Source organism: Agelaius tricolor, unplaced genomic scaffold, assembly GCF_023055355.1.
Source record: "Agelaius tricolor isolate 1412-34295 unplaced genomic scaffold, bAgeTri1.0.p SCAF_59, whole genome shotgun sequence".
NCBI lineage: Eukaryota > Metazoa > Chordata > Aves > Passeriformes > Icteridae > Agelaius > Agelaius tricolor.
In genome coordinates this window covers 1,949,180-1,967,956 of record NW_027269319.1, presented here as the reverse complement: position 1 = coordinate 1,967,956, position 18,777 = coordinate 1,949,180, and the positions used below count along the sequence as shown (strand labels likewise).

At 49.2% G+C, this 18,777-nt stretch overlaps 1 protein-coding gene and 1 pseudogene across 1 annotated transcript; both read right to left on the bottom strand.

The window, feature by feature from the left end:
* LOC139605102 (coiled-coil domain-containing protein 171-like) overlaps positions 1-18,777 on the bottom strand; it is a 202,883-nt pseudogene that overhangs the window by 47,026 nt on the left and 137,080 nt on the right.
* LOC139605078 (serine/threonine-protein kinase PAK 3-like) lies at positions 257-17,460 on the bottom strand. Its single transcript, XM_071456461.1, has 11 exons — positions 17,314-17,460; positions 14,715-14,840; positions 12,946-13,083; positions 10,113-10,247; positions 9,513-9,839; positions 5,347-5,459; positions 4,576-4,693; positions 3,792-3,891; positions 3,194-3,390; positions 1,698-1,835; positions 257-343 (listed from the first exon to the last, which is right to left on the bottom strand). The coding sequence occupies exons 1-11, from the start codon at positions 17,458-17,460 to the stop codon at positions 257-259; spliced, it is 1,626 nt and encodes a 541-aa protein (XP_071312562.1).

Genomic DNA, 18,777 nt, shown 5'->3' with positions numbered 1-18,777 from the left:
TCGAGTTTATTTGCAGAGTGAGAAGGAAGGGAATCTTCAAGGCACGTTGTGGTTTCAGAAACTTTATTAATTTCCAATCCTACTCTGCAGTCCTATTACACAATCCTACTCTAACCCTAACCTTAATCCTAATCCTAATCCTAATCCCAGTCCTAGTCCTAATCCTAATCCTAATCCTAATCCTAATCCTAATCCTATTCCTAACCTACAGTCCTACTCTAAGAAGGTTGAGGAATAAATGATCCTGATGTGATTGTCACATTCTTGTCTCCTTCCTCTTCTTCACTGAAACAATCAGTGGCACCAGGCTGGACGCAGGCTCAGCAAATCTTACAAATGGATGCTGCCCAAAGGGAAAGAAACCAAATCAACAAAAACCAAGGAACCATGACTTTCCAAGCTCAGTGCTTCACAGGATTCCTCTGGCTTCTAGAAGGATGCGGGAAGAGGACCAATGGGACCATCTACAGCTCCATCTTTATGTGCAGGACTTTGCCATCACAGGCAAACCTGGCCCAGAATCCCACTCATCCATTTATCCAGGTGTCTTCATCTTGCTGAGATTTTTGCCCTGCCAGTGCTGTAGAAATGGTGCTTTCTGTCCTTGGAGTTTCTTCTTTTCAGGAAACTCCAATGACTCATATAGGTCCCTGTCTTTGCAAGACAGGCACTGTGCTGATTCCCACAGGGAGACAGAGCAGTGTCTGCCTTTCCATGCCCTGCCCCTTGTGTGCTGGATGGCACCCTCCTTCCCAGCAGGGCCAGCCCAGTGGCACTGGGCCCTGCAGTTCCCTCTCTGCCACACAACCTGGCAGTAACCCTGGCACAGTTCCCATCTGCTTGAGCGTGCCAGGCAGCAGATGGGGCTGGGACAAGTCCCTCCCAGCTGTCCCTGTTTGTGTGCCAGAAACCTCTAAGGGTGGGCTGGGGGGTACAAACCAGGGCCCCTCCGAGGCTCCCAGTGAGCCCCCCAAAGCCCCTCCTGCCCACAGCCAAATCTCTGACTGCTCAGCTGGGACTGGCTTCGTTGGGTTCCTCCACCACCATTTCATGTCTCTGTACCCTGCATTGCTCTACTTCAATTCTTTTGCTGTTAGATAAAATTGAACACCCCACCAAATTACAAAAGAGGGCGACAGAAACAGAAAACAGAGCAGCTCTCCTCTCAGGAAATGAGGAGAGAGGTGGAGTTATTCAGTTTTGTCAAGAACAGGCCCGAAGGAGATTTTACTGTTGCTTTTCAAGACTTCAGAGTGGTTTTGAAGAAAGTGGGGGACATCTTTTTTAACAGGGCCAGTTACAATAGGATGTGGGTGAATATTTTTAAAGAAAATGGGGATCAAGTCAGAGTAGGTCTAAGAACTTGTTTACTCGGAGCATGGTGCAACCCTGGCACAGCTTGCCCCAAGAGCTTGTAGGTGCCCCATCCCTGGAGCCATTCCAGGTCAAGTGGCAAAGGGCTCTGAGCAACCTGATTTCTTTAAAGATGTCCCTGCTCATTGCAGCACACTTGCACCACAGGACCTTTTACAGGGCCCTGCCAGCCCAGCCCAGTCTAGGATTCCTCACCATTTTCATTTGAAGAGCACCAAGAGTGGAGGTGAGGAGGAAGGGGGCTCATCTGATGCCTTGAACTTGAGTGGAGGAGGAGCCCATCCCTCAGAGCCTGTTTCACCTGCAGCCCCTTCACATTTTACCTGCAGGAGCTCCTTGGCAGACCAGCGCCGCTCCTCATCTGTCTGCAGGCAGCAGCTCAGGAAGTCACGCAGCAAAGCTGAGAGGAGCTTGGGCTGCCGCAGTTTTGGGGTCCCTACTGTGGCTATCAGGCGTCGAGCCTGGAGAAAAAAAAAAACCACGAGGCTCCACCTGCTGCTTTCACATCTCTGAGGCTCTCCCAGATCCCTTTGTTTAACCTCTGTTCTTCAGTGGCAGTTTCTGCCCTTGCAAAGACCCAGAGATGACTTTCCTTTACCAACCAAAAACCCAAACCCCGATGCAGCCACAGCTTTTCCACCATCCCGCAGATCTTGCCTTGGCTGCTGATTTGATTGACTGACCTAGTTAGTGGGAACTACATCAACAAATGCACATTTGCTTCTCTGAGGATTCACACCAGCTTGAGAGGCTTTTTGGAAGCTGTGCTATACAAACTAATTTCAAGGGTTAGTACATGAAAGGCATCTCTGCAGTGCTTGTTGGTCCTTTAAGCACAGATGCCATAGAACAAAACTCATCAAGCTTTTTGTGCTGTTCTTGAAAACAATGGGAATTGGAAGGAAAGAAAGGAAATCCATCAGTTAATCCCCAGAGAAGGAAACAAACATTTACAATCTCATCTTCAACACAGACACATTAAGATGCCTGCACAAATGTATTGGGATGAAAATGCCTGCTTGGCCACACAGGAGCCACCTGCAGCTCTGTCTCTCAGCAGTCTGAAAATTTCAGCTTCCCTCCCATTTTGCAGCAAAAGAAAAACTGTCAGGGTCAGAGGAGGAGAGGTGCCATCCCTGTGGTCACCCTCTGCTCATTTGGCTACTCAAGTCAATACATTAATGGTAGGCCCATCCCAGAAAGTGCCAGGAAACAAACAGGAGCTTTTGGCTGGCTCTCCACATCACCAGGCTCTGGCTTGGTGATGCAGAGAACGGGCCTTGGGCTAGGAGAGAAACACGGTCACTAAATGCAGTGCAGCAGCACTGCACAAGAAGCAGAAGAGACTCTGTGGCCTTTACACCCTCATGCCCAGGTTTCAGGCATGTTTCCCAGTGAGAAGAAACTGCAGAGGGGGTTAGGTTCCTCTCTAAAGACCACAGTTTTAGAAACTTTGTTGGGTTTGGGTTTCCTTCCTTCATTTATGGAAAGATAACAGCAGTTCTAAGGTGCTTGTTTCCTGTTACTGGGGCCATCTCCACAGACAAAAGAACTGGAACCACTTATAACCCAAGGGAAAGTGTTTCCTGAGAATGGAGTTTGTTTGCATATGGTAAGGCTTGAGTTCGACCACTGATGTATCCAAATCTACAGCAGATGCTGATGTGTTGCAGGGACATTTTTAGGAGGGAAAGTAGTGGAATAGAGGGAAACTTGATGGAAATAGTTCCAGCAGATGGCGATGGGATTTTGTCCAATGGCACACAGGACATGGGACAGGCGAGAAAGACAGTGGGATGAGTGAGTATTTGCTCCTTACCGAGGCATGACTTTGGTCCCAGTAAGGAGGTTCTTTTTCTAACATTTCAATCCCCACAATTCCAAAAGACCATATGTCCACTTTGGGGCCATATGGTTGACCTGTCACCACTTCAGGTGCCATCCACCAAGGAGTCCCGGCTACCAAGCACGGTCTGCTCTGCTCAGGGGTGAGCTGAGTAGAGAGGCCAAAATCAGCTGAGGAGAAAGCAAAATACTGGTTTTATTTCAATTCTGTGCAATTAGGAAAACGTACAAAAGAATTCCCCAGTAGAAGTTTGAAAATGTGCTGTTGAATCTCCTGGCATTGGCGACTTAAAAAATTCCCCCATTTTTTACACTGCCTCCAGCAGTGGCTTTTGTTCTTTGGAAACTTTAGACTTGTAGCTCCCTCCCTCTGCAAGGGACACACAAAGAACAAGGCCACTCTTGACTGCTTGTTCCTTGTCCTACCTCTGTGCACGTTGCAACTGTGCCCTCAGCTCACAGCGGGTGTCCCTGCGCTGCCACCAGCACCATTTTTGGGGAGCTGGCAGTCACTCAAAGCAGCCCCACACCCACATCCCTGGAATGCTGCACATAACCAAGAATATACTGACTCAGCTTGACAGAACCGTCAGTTCTGAGAAGGATGTTGTCGCTCTTCACATCTCGATGGATCACATCGTTTGAATGAAGAAAATCCAGTCCTTGCAGGCACTGAGAGAGAATACAGAAAGAGAAGGGAAAAATGAGTGATGGGATTTCCTCACACAAGAAAGGAAACAAAGAATCTAAAAGATTCCCTCTCCAGGGGAATGGGGAGTAATGGCAGAACAGTAATGGCCACTGAGAGGAAGAGCTTGCTGCTCCAACACTTGCAGAGCAGGTCCTTTCTGAGGAAAGGCACGTCAGCTTTTGAAAGAGCAACAGCACCTGCTGTTGTAGGCTGTCCCCTGCAAACCAGCCAGAATGACTGCTGCTGCAGTGCATGTGCTCAGAAGCAAAGAGCATTTGGGCTGCACTCCTATCCTTTTTAGCTGAGGACTGAGAGAAATGAGTCTCTCTTTTTCCTTTGCTGTTTGTTTCAAATCCTGCCACCAGCACCTTTGCTTTTACAGGCAAGGAATGCAGTGAAGACAGGCAAAAGTTTAGCGAGGCAAGATGGAGAACAGCAAATACAAGAGACAGAGCGAGAGTACAACAGCAGGAGATAAGAGTACTGGCACTGAGTACAGGGAGTGCAGGGGCACTGGCAGGCCTTTCACTTGAGGTGCTTTTACTTGCCCATAGCATACCAGCCACACAGAAACAAAGCTTGGAACAGGAAATCACTCCTGTTCTGAGCCCCTGTTCCCAGACAATCCTGCCCAAGCCCTCAGAAGCACAGATGGGATTGCTGACCTCCCGACTGATGGCTGCAATGTGGTCTTCAGACAGGCAGGTCTTGTGGATGACATCACTGAGGGCGCCTCCATCCATGTACTCCATAACCAGCCAGAGTTCCTCACCCAGAAGGTAGCTGAAAGAAGGAAACAAGGGCATGGAGATAAACAAGCATGGCTAGCTTGACTTTTTGCCTCCAGGTTTCTTGTTTCCAGGTGCCTTTGTGACTAAGACAGAATCAAAGGAATAGACAATCTGCAGTCTGTGCAGTTCTGGAGGAGAAAGACACAGCTGTGAAAAAGAAATCTTAGATGGCCAGCAAGTGAAAAATACAGTTTAGTAACAGCCCAGGTAAAAACCTGTCAGGCATGGTGTTTCTGGAAATAAGCACCTCGTCTTCCTGGCATGCACAGCAATGGCACAGCAATGGCAAAGAGGGGCAACAATCTAAGGGAAATCCACTTTAGGATGGTCCATCAGCATTTAAGAAACTTGAAAAAATCAATCCTGAAAAAATGTGGAGGCAGTGTACTTTGAGGCTATTGACTTAGGAAGATACAGTTGATCCAGGTTTTGAATAAGTTTGGAATAATTTTCAAACGATGAGTGGCAGGGAAGACTCATGCAGACAAGATGCACTCTCTTCTCATCCATTGGAGATGAGTAGAGAAATATGAATAAATAAAAATTAACAGCTCTACTTTCTGCCACTAATCAAAGTGGGGTTTTAACCTCTCATGTTTGCTGTATGTAAATGCCCATTGATGGGATAAGACCATGACCTCTCACCTGTCTAAATAATTCACAACACTGGAACTCCTATACCTCTTCATGATCATGATTTCATTAACAGTTAGTTCCTTCCTCCCCAGTCCTTGGAGATTTATTTTCTTTATGGCCACCTAAAATGACATTGAAAATCAGTAACTCGAGAAGTTGGTGGCACGAGACCACAATGCACATGGAGCAAGTGATTTTGCAATGACACAGCTGAGCTGTGCCAAACTGCCTTGTGATGAGGCACTGCAGTCATGAGGAACTGACATTCCAACAGCCCATTTCTCTGCTCCCTTGGGGGCCAGTTACAGCACACGTGGGGCCACTGACATTTTGCCTTGACCACTTGGTAACAGTGGTGTCTCAGCTATCACCGGCAAACCTCTGACCACACTCTCTGCTGCTTTGGATGGGATTCAGAAGAAGTAATCCATGCCTTAATAATCTGTGGATACATCTTGGCCTATGGGCAGGGCTTTTAGGGCACCTTACAGATCTCTCCCTATGTGCAGTTCCCAAGTGCTGCACTGCAGGTGGCTAAGGAACTACCAGGAACTTTCAGATGTATTTGCTGGCAGCCAGAAATGAGAATTCAGGACTCTGAAGCTGTAGCCCCAAAGAGCAGTGAGGTGCTTGAAGGCACCACCTTTGTTTTAGCAATGGAGAGCGAGTGAGCGCGTCCTTCTCTGAAAGGAACCGCTGCCCTCTGTGCCTTCCTTCCGAGGAAGGCTGAGGAGGACAAAGTCCCAAATGTATTTTGCAGGCTGGCAGCAGTCTGTGCTTCTTGTGCCTTTTCAGCACAGCTCTACCCAAAGCTCCAGCCACAGCTCACACCAGAGGGGAAGCCCCTCAAGAGCAGCAGAGTTTGCAGGGCCTGTTGACATTTACCTCTCCTCCTGTGGCATTGTTGAGTGCTCTGACCACATGTCCAAAACCCCTAGAAACAAAACAGAAGCAGAGAAAGGAGAAGCTGTTTAGCTCCTAGAGTGAAAGCCAGCCCACACAGGAGATCTCTGCTGGAAGTGTCAAAACCTGCAGAGGATGCAGGAGGCTCTGCCAGAAGGCAGATGATGCATTTTCCTCTCAAGTGCATGGGCACTGAGCCTGTTCCTGAAGCACTGGGGTTCAACTTCTAAAGGGAGTTTAGTCTTTCCTCTTGGGTTTCACTTTCTAAACTGTGTGGTTCCTATCCTGACCACAGAGACTTTCCTTCTGCAAACCAGGGGAAAGAAATGTTCCTGGCAACTGTTATCTTAAAGCTTTGATGGGGGTAGGTTGCTCTTTCAGGCAAGCAAGTTTCTTCTTTTATCATTAGTGTGCCAGTATGATTTTGAGACATCCAAAAATGCTAAAGAAATTAACACAGAGCATTCCCACACTTGAGAGACAAGGAGATCTTCCAGGTCCTGTTCCTTGATGCAGGCAAGACCTTGGCAACATGGAGATGTCGCTAACAATGCCTTCTGAGCACACTCACAAATTCTGAGCAGCACTGAGAGATGGGACAATCTATCCCCAGTGTGTGAACATCTTTGCAGCTTGCCTGACTTCACGCTGGATAGACATTCCACCAGAAAAACACCTGGCCCATGGTTGTGCAGGAGTAACTGCGGTTGGACTCACCCGCTGCCAATATGTTCCAGTTCAGTGTATTTCATCATGGGATTTTCCTGGTTCACCATTCTCCCTGAGGGAAATAAAATGCAGGATGCTAACTTGAAAGCAGAGATCGCAGCTTTCAGGAGATATAAAAGGCAGCCCCACTCTCTGGGGCTCTGAGCCCTTTGTGCTCAGCTGGGTAACAACAACCACAACAGCAACAGCAACAGGATAGGCAGCCCTGCAGTACAGATGGCTGGCGCAGAGACTGGTTTTGTACAGTCCTTTGAAGAGTTCTCTTGACAGGAAAGAAAGCACAGGGAGATGCATTTCCAGGAGAGAAGGAAATCTTCTCCACCTTTCAGCAATTTGCCAAAAGAATTCCTTCCCATTTGTAAACCAGAGCAGCTCATGCTATAATCAATTCCGACAGGACTTTCAGCATCAGGACCCTCACCTCTTTATGAGCAGGCTGAGCTCAAAGATGCCCCTCTCCCAGCTAAGGAAGGCTCCAGCCTCTGCAGTCCCTCCAGCCCTCAGGGACAGGGTAGCTAGCACAACAAGGCTGGCAAAGCCCAAGCATGAGCACTGACAGGCACTGATGGGAAGAAGCCAGAGTGAGCCTGAGCCCCTTACAAGCTGTTGCCCCCATTCAGGACACAACAGGATGGGCTTTGAGATCAGCCCCACCGAGGCACAGATCAGTGCCCTTTTGGTCCCAACAGGTGATGGTAGACACAGAATCCACCGGGCTCTGGTCTCAGCCCCACCAGGTCTTATCTGAGAGCACAGCACTGGCAGCTGTTCCGGGCAAGAAGCAGATTCATTGGGTTGTGCTGCAGAATCACAAAGGACTTGATATGTTTTCCTAGGGACTGATCTGAGTAGGGCTTGGGCCAATGGCTAGGATTCTAACAGTCATGGGAAAGAGTGGGAATCAGGTATGGAAAAATACCCATGGATCTAAAGAATATACCATGGCTGGGCTGGAGGCTCTCTCTTGAGAAATGCCTGCAGTACAGTTTTATCTGATCATGCCACTTGGATGTGTCTCTTGGACACATCTTGATAAGCGTAAAACTAGAAGATTAAATAAAAGTTGTTCTAAAAGTATTGCTTTTTTCTTTGGGGGCACATGGAAAACACCTCGTGCTCTCTATTTGTCCTGTAACCTGATGTTCTTTCAAAGTAGTTCTCTTTGACAAAAAGATAGCATTCTCATGAAAATATAATGCAGATGCAGTAGTGGTAACAGTAACAGTCATAACAGTCATAAAAATGCCATCAGTAAGATGTGGGGCAGAAGGGCTCTTTCAGGATGGAGAAAAACCAACTCCACCAAAAAAACCCCACAAACCATCAACCAAAAAAACCCAAAACAAAACAAAAAACCCCACAGAAACAAAAAACCAAAAGGCCCCTACAAAAAATAAACACAAAAACACCCCCCCCCCCCCCAAAAAAAAAAAATCCCCAACCAAAAAGACAAAACTCCAAAAGCAGTCCATTTCTGTGAAGTTTTTTTGCTCTGATGACTGGTTGGAAGTCAGGAGTCTAAGGAGAATTTAGGAAGCTAAAAATTCTGTTCAGTGTGGCCACTAGCACACAGGATTTGCCTAGATCATTTGCTAGGTCACAGCCTTCTGCTGATCCAAGAACAATCCTTGCTTCAGCCTTTAGCGAAGAGGGAAGCTCAGGCAAACCCAAGCCAGTCCAAGGTGCCCTCAGAGGCAGCAGGAACACCCAGAGCGCTCTCTCGCTGCCTCGGAGCACAGCACTTCCTCTGGGGAGTCCTAAATGGCCCTGTGACACCAAACTCAGGAGGAGCATTTGGTACAGCTCGGCTGACACCTGCACACAACACACTGACCCTCAGACAAGAAATCCCCCAGACATACCCAGCATCTCCAGGTACTTCTCCTCAGTCTCCTGTTCCAGGGAGATGAAGGAACTGCCCCAGCTTGAGCTTCCAGGTTTGACAGAAAGGCTTCCTCGAGATGATGCTGCTGCGGCAGCAGGTTCAGAGCCCAGGATGTGCTGCACTTGGAGCATTTCTGGTGGGCACTGTTCCTGTGCCTCACTCCAAACTTGGGGCTCTTCATTGCCAGACATTCGCTGGAAGTCTTCGCAGGCTGCCCGGTGAGACGTCAACACTTGCACCTCAAGTCAAACACAACAAAGCAGTCAGACACTACAGCTTGTCCCTGTCAGCCAGGAGTCATCAACTGTGAGGAAAGGCAAAGAACAGACTGACAAGGGATATAGACAGCTTGTTCCAATCCTCCAGCTGGGTCACCACATTCCACTGTAAAAACACCTCAAGAAACAAGGAGAGCAGGAACAGGCCAGCAGGAATCAACTTGGATGACTGCTGGCCAAAAGGCCAAAGGACAAGTTTCACTGTCCAGGGCAGCAGTTGAGATTCAGCACACCAGGAAATGTCCTTCAGAGTGACTGTGATACACACTACAGCAGGATCAGAGGCATCACCCCACTCCCTGCTGCTCTGAGTGGAAAGGCAAGAAGGGCAGAAACCACCAGCTTGGTGACTGCAGTGACTGCATCCCTCTTTCACTCACTTCTAGAGCCTGAGGGAGGCAATTAAGTTTCTCTCTGATGATTTTCATTTCTTCCTCCAGCCTCTTCTCCCTTACCTTGTTGCTAGCCTCAGAGTCCTGCAGCTCTGCCTGCACGTGTCCCTTGATAGACTGTAAAGGAGAAGGGAGAGGATATTTCATGAGTGGAGTGCCTGCCACTCTTTCACTCACCTGGTTTTGTTGATCGCTCCTCTGCTGATGGAGATTATCCTCTTGAATTCTACTCATGTCTTCCTTGTTCCTCCTCTTCACTGCCATGATGGCACTCTGAGCTTCGGGCAGCTCTGCTTGTGGCTCTGCTTTGATGTTCTGTACACACAAATGCAGAGCAAGTGACTGGGAGCTGCCATCAGACTCAGCTTTTTTCGTCTTGCAGCCTCAAAATCACATTTATTCAGCCCCTTCTTTCTGCTTCCCTCCCCTGCTTCCATTGCAAACCTCCTGTCCCAGGGCTGATCTCTGCAGATTCCAAGGCTCTGTGCTTCCAGTGCCTGTGGGACTCCTGGCCTCCTCAGTCCCAAGAGCTCTGGTTTATGCCCCTCTTCCTGCCCTTCCCTCTGTCCCCTGGCCAGTCAGGCTTACCTGGCCATTCTCCTGTGGCTCTTCCACCTGCTGCCTGAGCTGCTCTTCCTGCTCTCGCGCTGGGAACAGCTCTCCCTGAGTCTGCCATGGCATCTCTGATGAAGCAATCTGCTCCTGCTCTTTCTCTAGAAGGACCTGCACAGAAAGCAAGAGAAGATGGGTTTCAACTTCCCACACGACCTTTGTGGGCCAAGACTCAAAGACTGCTGGGCTCACACGTTCCCAAAGCACTGTGCTGCTGCTCTGCTGGGTCATTCTCTGTTCGAGGGGAGGCACAGATTCCAAAGTGACCCTGGCCCTACAATCAGGGGCCATTTGGGACTGAAGCTCCAACAGCCTCTCAGGCAGCTGACAGGGAAGATGTGGCATTTCTCAAGGGTCTGCTGAGGGCCTCCCTCTGCTTCTGCCATGTCCTGTTTGTCTTTCAGTAGTGACTGACACCCCACCCTCTCCCACAGCTCCATCCTGGCTCTGCAGGTGGCTTCCTGGGTGAGCTCAGCCCTTGTGAGAGACACTTCTGCAGTTCAAGTTCATTTCAGGCCTGCACCAGCATTCCTGCATACCTGACATCTATACTCTTGTAAGAAATCCTGGTCATTCAGGAGATAAGAATGTGTGCAAAGATCTTTGATGGAGGTCACAGAGCCTCTATGGCCACCTCAGTATGTGGAAGAGGACCAAGGTGTTTCTTCTCCCTCTTTTGTCAGCTGAGAATTCTGACCAGCAGAAACAGAGACTCTCCTAAGGCCCCATTAACGAATGCACTTACACAGCCCTGGGGATGCCAGTGAAGGAAACCATGTGTCACGTATGGCATGGCATGTATGACCAGAGTCACCAAACACCACCTAAACATGGAATTGTTCCACCTCTTTAGGACAGGCAGAAATCTACAAATTAACTGAGGACTTGAGGGCACAAGAGGCTGGAGGAGGAAAACAACTCTAAAGGGAAAAACCAACATATCTGGAGGGGGAAACATCTCTGCCTGCTCAGAATCGGTCAAGGGAACATGTCTCTAATCCTCTCCTGATAGGGATGAATTAGGTGACCTTTACACCTCCAACTGCTTTGGACCAGAGCCAGGAAAATTCAATTATGGAAATGTTACATAGATAGATAGGTAGGAATACAGGCAGATAGATCTCACTACTATAACCTCCCTTTACTGTCCTCTCTGTTGCTGCACACATCAAAACTTGGTAGCCAGTGCCCTGAACACTCCCGCTCTCCTGAGATTGCTCCCTGTTGCTTCAGAAAAGCACACTCTTGGGGAATTTGGAGTGTGTAGGTCCTTATGGAAAGAGATCAGACCCAGAGAATTGCACTGGGAACTGCACTCTTTATGCGTCTGTGCTTGGGTAAGTTCTCTTGGACTCAAGCACACTGATGGTGCTAAAGTGGCTGGAAACAGAAATAAAGCCCAGCAACTCCCCACAAGTGCTATGATCTCTGAGGAGCAGCTGGAATGCAAGGGCATTGACCTCCTGCTAAATTCCCTAACACAACACACACTGATTCCCTGGACTGTAGAAAGTCACAGGCACTGTGAAACTCAAAGTAATCTTTAAGGCCATGCATGAAGGCCTGGAAACACAAAAGCTCCACCTGGATCAAGGTGCAAACAGGGTGCAGAATCCCTTCAAGAGTTTGATAAGAGCAGGAAAGATGGTGCAGAAGCATCCCTGCTTGCTGGAAAAAGAGAAAATGAATAGGCCTTCACCTCCGAGGAAACCAACAAACCACAAGTTGGGAAGTGTAAGCTACTCCAGTGTCTAAAGCCCTTGGATGCGGGGGGGATGAATTTTGGTGTGAACCAGCCCTTGTGCTGAGCACTGTCATGCAGGGAATGATGGAAGTTTGCCTGAAGGTCCCTCAAGAGCCTCCCATTGTCCAGGCTAAAGCTCCCTCAGCACCTCCTCACTGGCCTTGTGCTGCACCCCCTTGCCCAGCTCCCCTGTCCTTCTGTGCACACGCTGCAGCCCCTCAAGGACTTTCTGCTGCCCAGGGGCCCACAAGTGCACCCAGCACTGCAGCTGTGGCCCCAGCGCTGCCCAGCACAGGGCCACGCTCACTGCCCTGCTCCTGCTGCCCCACTGCTGCTGACACAGGCCACCAGGCCCTGGGCCTTCTTGGCCATCTGGCCACACGCTGCCTCATCCTCAGTGGCTCAAGGCCAGCAGCAACCCTGGCTCCTTTTGGCCCACGCAGCTCCCCAGCCACAAAGGTGCTCATTTCACTTCAGATACAGCAGGCACCGTTGTACGATGGCCTTCCTGTTCTGAGCAACACAAGACAGCAGTCAAGGACTTGCAGCTTCACCCCCACTCTGGGCTCCAATGCACTTGCCAAAACTGCATACTTCATCACTACACAGATCAGTAGAAACTTAGCCCTTCTGCTCTTTGCACCTTCTCAAAAGCCAAAAGGCAGTTGGGCCAGCAGTGATTTTACAAGTGAAGAACGACTCAAGAAAACTGCAGAACACTTCCACAAGCCAAACACAACTTTCCAAAAAGGGAAAAGCAAGCAACAAAGCCTTTTGACCTCCAGCACTACCACGTGAGCCCTTGGCCATAACACCGCAGAAGCCCAGAGATGGAGCTTCCCTGAGCCAAGCAGCCACAAGCTCCGCCGGAGCTGCGAGTTTAACACTGGCCCAACAGGACAGGTCAAAGGCCAATTTCTAGCTCTCACTGCCTGCAGGAAATGACTACGTCCTGCAGGACTCCAGCACCCAGCATCCTCAGCCAGACACAGCAAGTGCTGGCAGCTCAGAAAGTTGCACCTCTGCCTTGCACTAAAGATGGCGCCTCCCACAACGGGCACTTACTCTCTTGGAATGATGAGGACGTTCTGGTGTGACCACGGCTGGACAAAGGCGGTGGTCATCTTTCTCATTTTCCGCCTCTCTGGCTTCTTCTGCAATAGGAGAGAGAGCCAGGGGAAAGATGGCTCTTGCTCTTCTCACCTGTGGCAAAGAGAGAATCATAGGGACAGGCCGTTACCTAATGCTTATAACCCCATTTCTCTTCGTATCAACAGCCACATCTTCTTAGGAGAAATCATCAACTTTGTTAGCAATGGCATTCAAAGTGACTCCAACCAGACTGAAATGGGCATATTCAATAGAAGAGTATAAGGCTATGAATTCGATATTCCTCCCTGGCTGCCATTTGCAAGCAAGGTTGTCTCTGCAAAAGGCAGCTTTTGGTTCTTGAAAGCTCGGAAATGGAAAAGTAGGAAAGAGCCAGCAAGGCCTTTGCTACTGCTGCAGTAGACAAGGAAAACCAGAAAGGGTTCAGAATCCCTCCCAGTGCCTATAAGCACAGGAAAGTTTGCGCAGAAGCATCCTTGCTTGCTGGAAAAAGAGAAAATGAACAGGCCTTCACCTCCTAGGAAACCCACAAGCCACAAGTTGGGAAGTGTCAGCGACTCCAGTGTCTAAAGCCCTTGGATGCAGTGATGGCATGTTTGGCAGGGAAACAGCCCTTGTGCTGAGCACTGTCATGCAGGGAATGATGGAAGTTTGCCTGAAGGTCCCTCAAGAGCCTCCCACTGTCCAGGCTAAGGCTCCCTCAGGACCTCCTCACTGGCCTTGTGCTGCACCCCCTTGCCCAGCTCCCCTGTCCATCTGTGCACACACTGCAGCCCCTCAAGGACTTTCTGCTGCCCAGGGGCCCACAAGTGCACCCAGCACTGCAGCTGTGGCCCCAGCGCTGCCCAGCACAGGGCCACGCTCACTGCCCTGCTCCTGCTGCCCCACTGCTGCTGACACAGGCCACCATGCCCTGGGCCTTCTTGGCCACCTGGCCACACGCTGCCTCATCCTCAGTGGCTCAAGGCCAGCAGCAACCCTGGCTCCTTTTGGCCCACGCAGCTCCCCAGCCACAAATTTGCCCATTTCACTTCAGATACAGCAGGCACCATTGTACGATGGCCTTCCTGTTCTGAGCAACACAAGACAGCAGTCAAGGACTTGCAGCTTCACCCCCACTGCAGGCTCAGAGGCACTTGCCAAAGCTGCAGACTGCACCAAACTATGCATCAAGAGAAACTGGCCGCTTCTGCTTTTGGCCTCGCCAGAAAGCTTCGCGACTCCGCACTTTGTTTCTTTGGCCACGCGGGACAAGAATGGGTCCCCACAGCTGCATGGACCACACAATCCTCCCCTTGCAGCTTATCAAAAGCCAAAAGACAGCTGGCCCAAAAGAGACTGTACAAGTGAAGAACTACTCATGGAAAGTGCCGACCGCTTTCACAAGCCAAACACGCCTTTCCAGAGAGGGAAAACAAACAAACCAAGGCCTGGCACCTCCAGCACTCCCTCCTTTGCCCTTGGCCATAGCACTGCAGAAGCCAAGCGATAGAGCTTCCCTGAGCCAAGCAGCCAGATGCTCTCCCAGAGGCACCAGCCCTTTGCTGCCTCAACATGACAGCTCAAAGGCCAAGTTCTGCGGTCTCTGCCTGGAGGAAATCCCCAGCTCCTGGCAGGACTCCAGCACCCAGCATCCTCAGCCAGCAACAGCAAAGTGCTGGCTGCTCCAAACCTTGCAGCTCTGCCTTGCACTAAAGACAGCACCACACACAACTGGCACTTACACGTTGAGAATATGGTGGTCTGACCACTGATGGAGGCTGGCGCTCATCCACCTCAGTTTGCTCCTCTTTGGCTTCTTCTCCAGGAGCAGCAGGGGCCAGGGGAGAGGCGGCTCTTGCTTCTGTCACCTGTGGCAAGAGAGGAGCATGAGGCACAGGCCATTTCCTATCATGTAGAACCTCATTTCTTTTCAGATCTACCACAACATCTTCTAAGGAAAAAATCATAACATTTCAGAGTGACAGAGGGGTTCTAAATCACAGCCACCAAATTATCATGGGACAATTCAACACCACTCTAGATGGATATGAAGTTGATTTTCCTCCATGGCTTCCATCAGCAAGCAAGGTTTCCTCAGACAAATGGAGCTTTTAGAGCTTGAAAGGACTGAAATGGAAAACTAGGAAAGTGACAGCAACACCTTTGCTACTGCTGCTGCAGATGTAGAAAACTCAAACTGGACCACAATCCCATCCAGGGCTGCAAAAGGGCAGGGAACATTGTACAGAAGCATCATTGCTTACTGGAAAAAGAGGAAAATGAACAGGCCTTCTTGTGCTAGCAAAACAACGAGCCAACAAACCACAAGATGGAAGTGTCACCCACTCCAGTGTCTAAAGCACTTGGATGCAATGAGGGATGAATTTTTGGTGTGAAACAGCCCTTGTGCTGAGCACTGTCATGCAGGGAATGATGGAAGTTTGCCTGAAGGTCCCTCAAGAACCTCCCATTTTCCAGGCTAAAGCTCCCTCAGCACCTCCTCACTGGCCTTGTGCTGCACCCCCTTGCCCAGCTCCCCTGTCCTTCTGTGCACGTGCTGCAACCCCTCAAGGTCTTTCTGCTGCCCGGGGGCCCACAAGTGCACCCAGCACTGCAGCTGTGGCCGCAGCGCTGCCCAGCACAGGGCCACGCTCACTGCCCTGCTCCTGCTGCCCCACTGCTGCTGACACAGGCCACCATGCCCTGGGCTTTCTTGGCCACCTGGCCACACGCTGCCTCATCTTCAGCTGATCAAGGCCGCCAGCAACCCTGGCTCCTTTTGGCCCACGCAGCTCCCCTGCCACAAATTTTCCTAAAATACTTCAAGTACAGCAGACACCATTGCTCGATGTCCTTGTTTTTTTACAGCTGCATCTCCTAAGGAGATAGCATTAAATTTATCAGTGTAGAATTCTCAGTCTCTCTGACTAATTTGAAATCGGGGAATTCTACTCTATAGGAAAGTGCTCTTAGTTCAGTATTCCCCTCTAGGTGCTGTCTGGAAGCGACATTCTACCTGTCAAACTGATTTTATATTTCTTCAGGGCTCTGAGATGGAAAGTAGGAACTATCCACTTATGCCATATGTTTTTTTTCTTGAAGGCATGAAAATGGATTTTCTTTTGGCCTCCCTCTACACTCTACTGCTACTGGCCAAGCTGACAGCTGGGTCCATAATTTCTTAACACCAGGAACATGAAATCTCACTCACCTCAGGATCAGCACCTCTGAATACACGCTTCAGGTGACCTGTAGTGTGCAATGGAAAATGAACCAGATGCTTTGAGAAAACTGCTTGGGCTTGTGAAACCCACAGAACAAGTCAACCCAAACACAGATGATTTCCCATTTCACAACATCCCTCCAGGAGACGCTTTTCATTCACACAGCAAACAATATATCAGGATAGTATTCTTGCTTGTGCCTACACTTGTGCCTGTTTTGTCAGTAAATGACTACAAACATGATGAAGAAAATTCAAATTGTTCTTGAACACTTGGTGTTTCTCTTCTGCCAAATACATAAAGCAGCTTTTTTTATCTCTCCCACGGGTACTTTTTTTTTTTAAAAAGTCAGTTGCATGCACCAATTCTCGTTAACTTGCTGAAAACTGTTGCCCAGAAAAGCTTCCCCAAAATCCCCCTGAGCTGCAGCAGTTCTGTTGTGAAACAGCACAACAGTAACTCCAGGGTTCTGGAGCAGACACTCAGTGCTTTGGAGTTTGCATTTCATTGCAAAGGGAATCTCTATTTTAGCACTCACTAAAGGATCAAGTTAGACAGCCAAATCCCTTCATGACAAAATTTAGAAAGAAAGAAGCTTTCCCTGATTTCTGGGAACAACTGCAGAGTTTTTAGAAGGCATTCCGTGAAGGTCTGCCAGTCTACATTTTCCAAGGTGTCTTGCTTGTCCCAGCAAACTGAGGAAATGACAGACTCTGCTGCCACAACTCTCCCGTGGAGGGAACAGAAGCCCTGCAGGTTGCCTTGCAAATGCTGCCCCTGTGGCTACAGACACCTCCTTTTTAGCTGAACACCTTGACAGGAGCTTGACCAAAGCAGTGGCATCCTAATGCTCTTTCTGTTTCAAAATCAGAAGCTCAGTCACTAAGAAAGAGCAGGAAGACATACAAAAGCCAGAGTTACACCCTAACCTAAGCAGAAGAGGAAACATCTACTTACGTGCGAAGTGGGTAATGAAATAGGCACCATAAGTAACGCCATATGCGGCGAAAAGGACAGGTGCCAGTCGCTCAATCATTGTGATAGTGCCCTGCAAGTCTGCAGGCTGCGCTCTCACAGTAGAAAAAACGAGGCTCCTAGTGTGCAATAGGCCACTAACAAAAGCCTTGCCCAGGAGGATTCTCCTGAACTGAGCAAGCGCTAGGGCTGCTCTGACACTCAGGCCTTCCGTGCACCAAGGCACCCTTCTGATGTCACCACGACAATGTGGCAACCATGCCCTGACATCACAAAGCAAACGCTCCATGTTGCTCTGTGAGTTTATGCCAAGCACTAACCAACCTTCTCTACAGCAAACACAAAAGAGCCTGGGAAGTTCTCCTCTGTCACAAAGCAGCACAAATTCCCCTTGTGGGCCAAAGCCTGTTGTTCAAGGGATCCAAGAGGAACTCCAAGAGTGCCCCAAGCACCTACAGCCTGTACCCCAACTGAGCACTCAGATGGGACACAAGCAAAGGAAACCAGAGCAAGAAAATGGCCCAAAGCATTGCCCATCTGAGAAATGACCCTTCTTTTAACTTTTTAAAGGTTTATTAAACCTTAACAAAGGACTGAATAAGGAAAGATTGCAGCACTGGGAGTCTCCATGATTAGCAGCCACATGCTCATCTACAAAAGGAATGCTCTGCCTTTCATACCCTTAGCCCCTCCAAAAGTTTTGTCAGTCAACTCTTTCTCTGCTGTCCATTGGTGGAGATTACTCTCTTACATCTTGATTGGAGGTCAGGTGTTGTTCCACCCCTCCTGCTGGTCACAAGCCAGCCCTCCCCAAATGCCCTGACTACCAAGGTTATTACAAGGGGGATAAGAAAGAGGACTGTGGGAGGACATATTACAATAACAGCACTTTCCATTTGAACATAATATCTGTCCACATAATAGCTATCTCTTCATTGTGAGAGCCAACTATTACATTACTCACCTATAATGCACAGAACCAGGAGAGAAGGCACTGTTGGCATCACAGCTGAAATCGTTCCTAACATATCCCCCCACATATTTGCACATTTATTGGACATGGCCAGGAGTCCTGTGGATGTACATCTCTGCCTTTCTTCCCCTTTGGAAGCAGTCAAACTGGCAACTTGTGGGCAAACCAAGGCATTTGTGGGGGCTGCATTGCTGTGCACACACCCAGGCCACATGTGGCACAGAGCTTTGGTGCCTAAAAAGATCAACCAGAGGAAAACAGCTGGAAAAGCTTTCATTTTGACCTTTCTCACCTGCTAACAGAAGTTGCCAAAATGAAAGTTTCCAAGCGGGGCCTGATCCCTGCTGCCAGCTGAGCGTTAGAAAGGAGGCATCACTTTATTTCAGTGCTGGGTGCATAGGCAACCTCTTCCCTAAGGCCTGCACAGCCAGCAATCTCACCTACCAGTTTGTATGCATGGAACTAAGACATGTTCAATACTTTGCTGAAACTCACAGGCTAAACATTACCCCAGATTTATTGACATATTTCAATCACTTCTCAGAATTTATTGGCATCAGGGTAGGAGTGTCCTGTAGGTCCCTGGTGATCACTGCCACAGGTTCAGGAGGAGACCCATGCACAAAAGAACCT

Excerpts from the sequence above, each read along its gene's own strand:
- LOC139605078 (XM_071456461.1), bottom strand. The coding sequence starts at position 17,460 with ATGGAGCGTTTGCTTTGTGATGTCAGGGCATGGTTGCCACATTGTCGT. Across the intron at positions 5,460-9,512 it reads GCCTCCCTCAGGCTCTAGAA|GTGGCCATAAAGAAAATAAA; the intron begins GTGAGTGAAAGA and ends ATGTCATTTTAG. Across the intron at positions 1,836-3,193 it reads GGGACCAAAGTCATGCCTCG|GCTCGACGCCTGATAGCCAC; the intron begins GTAAGGAGCAAA and ends TTTTTTCTCCAG.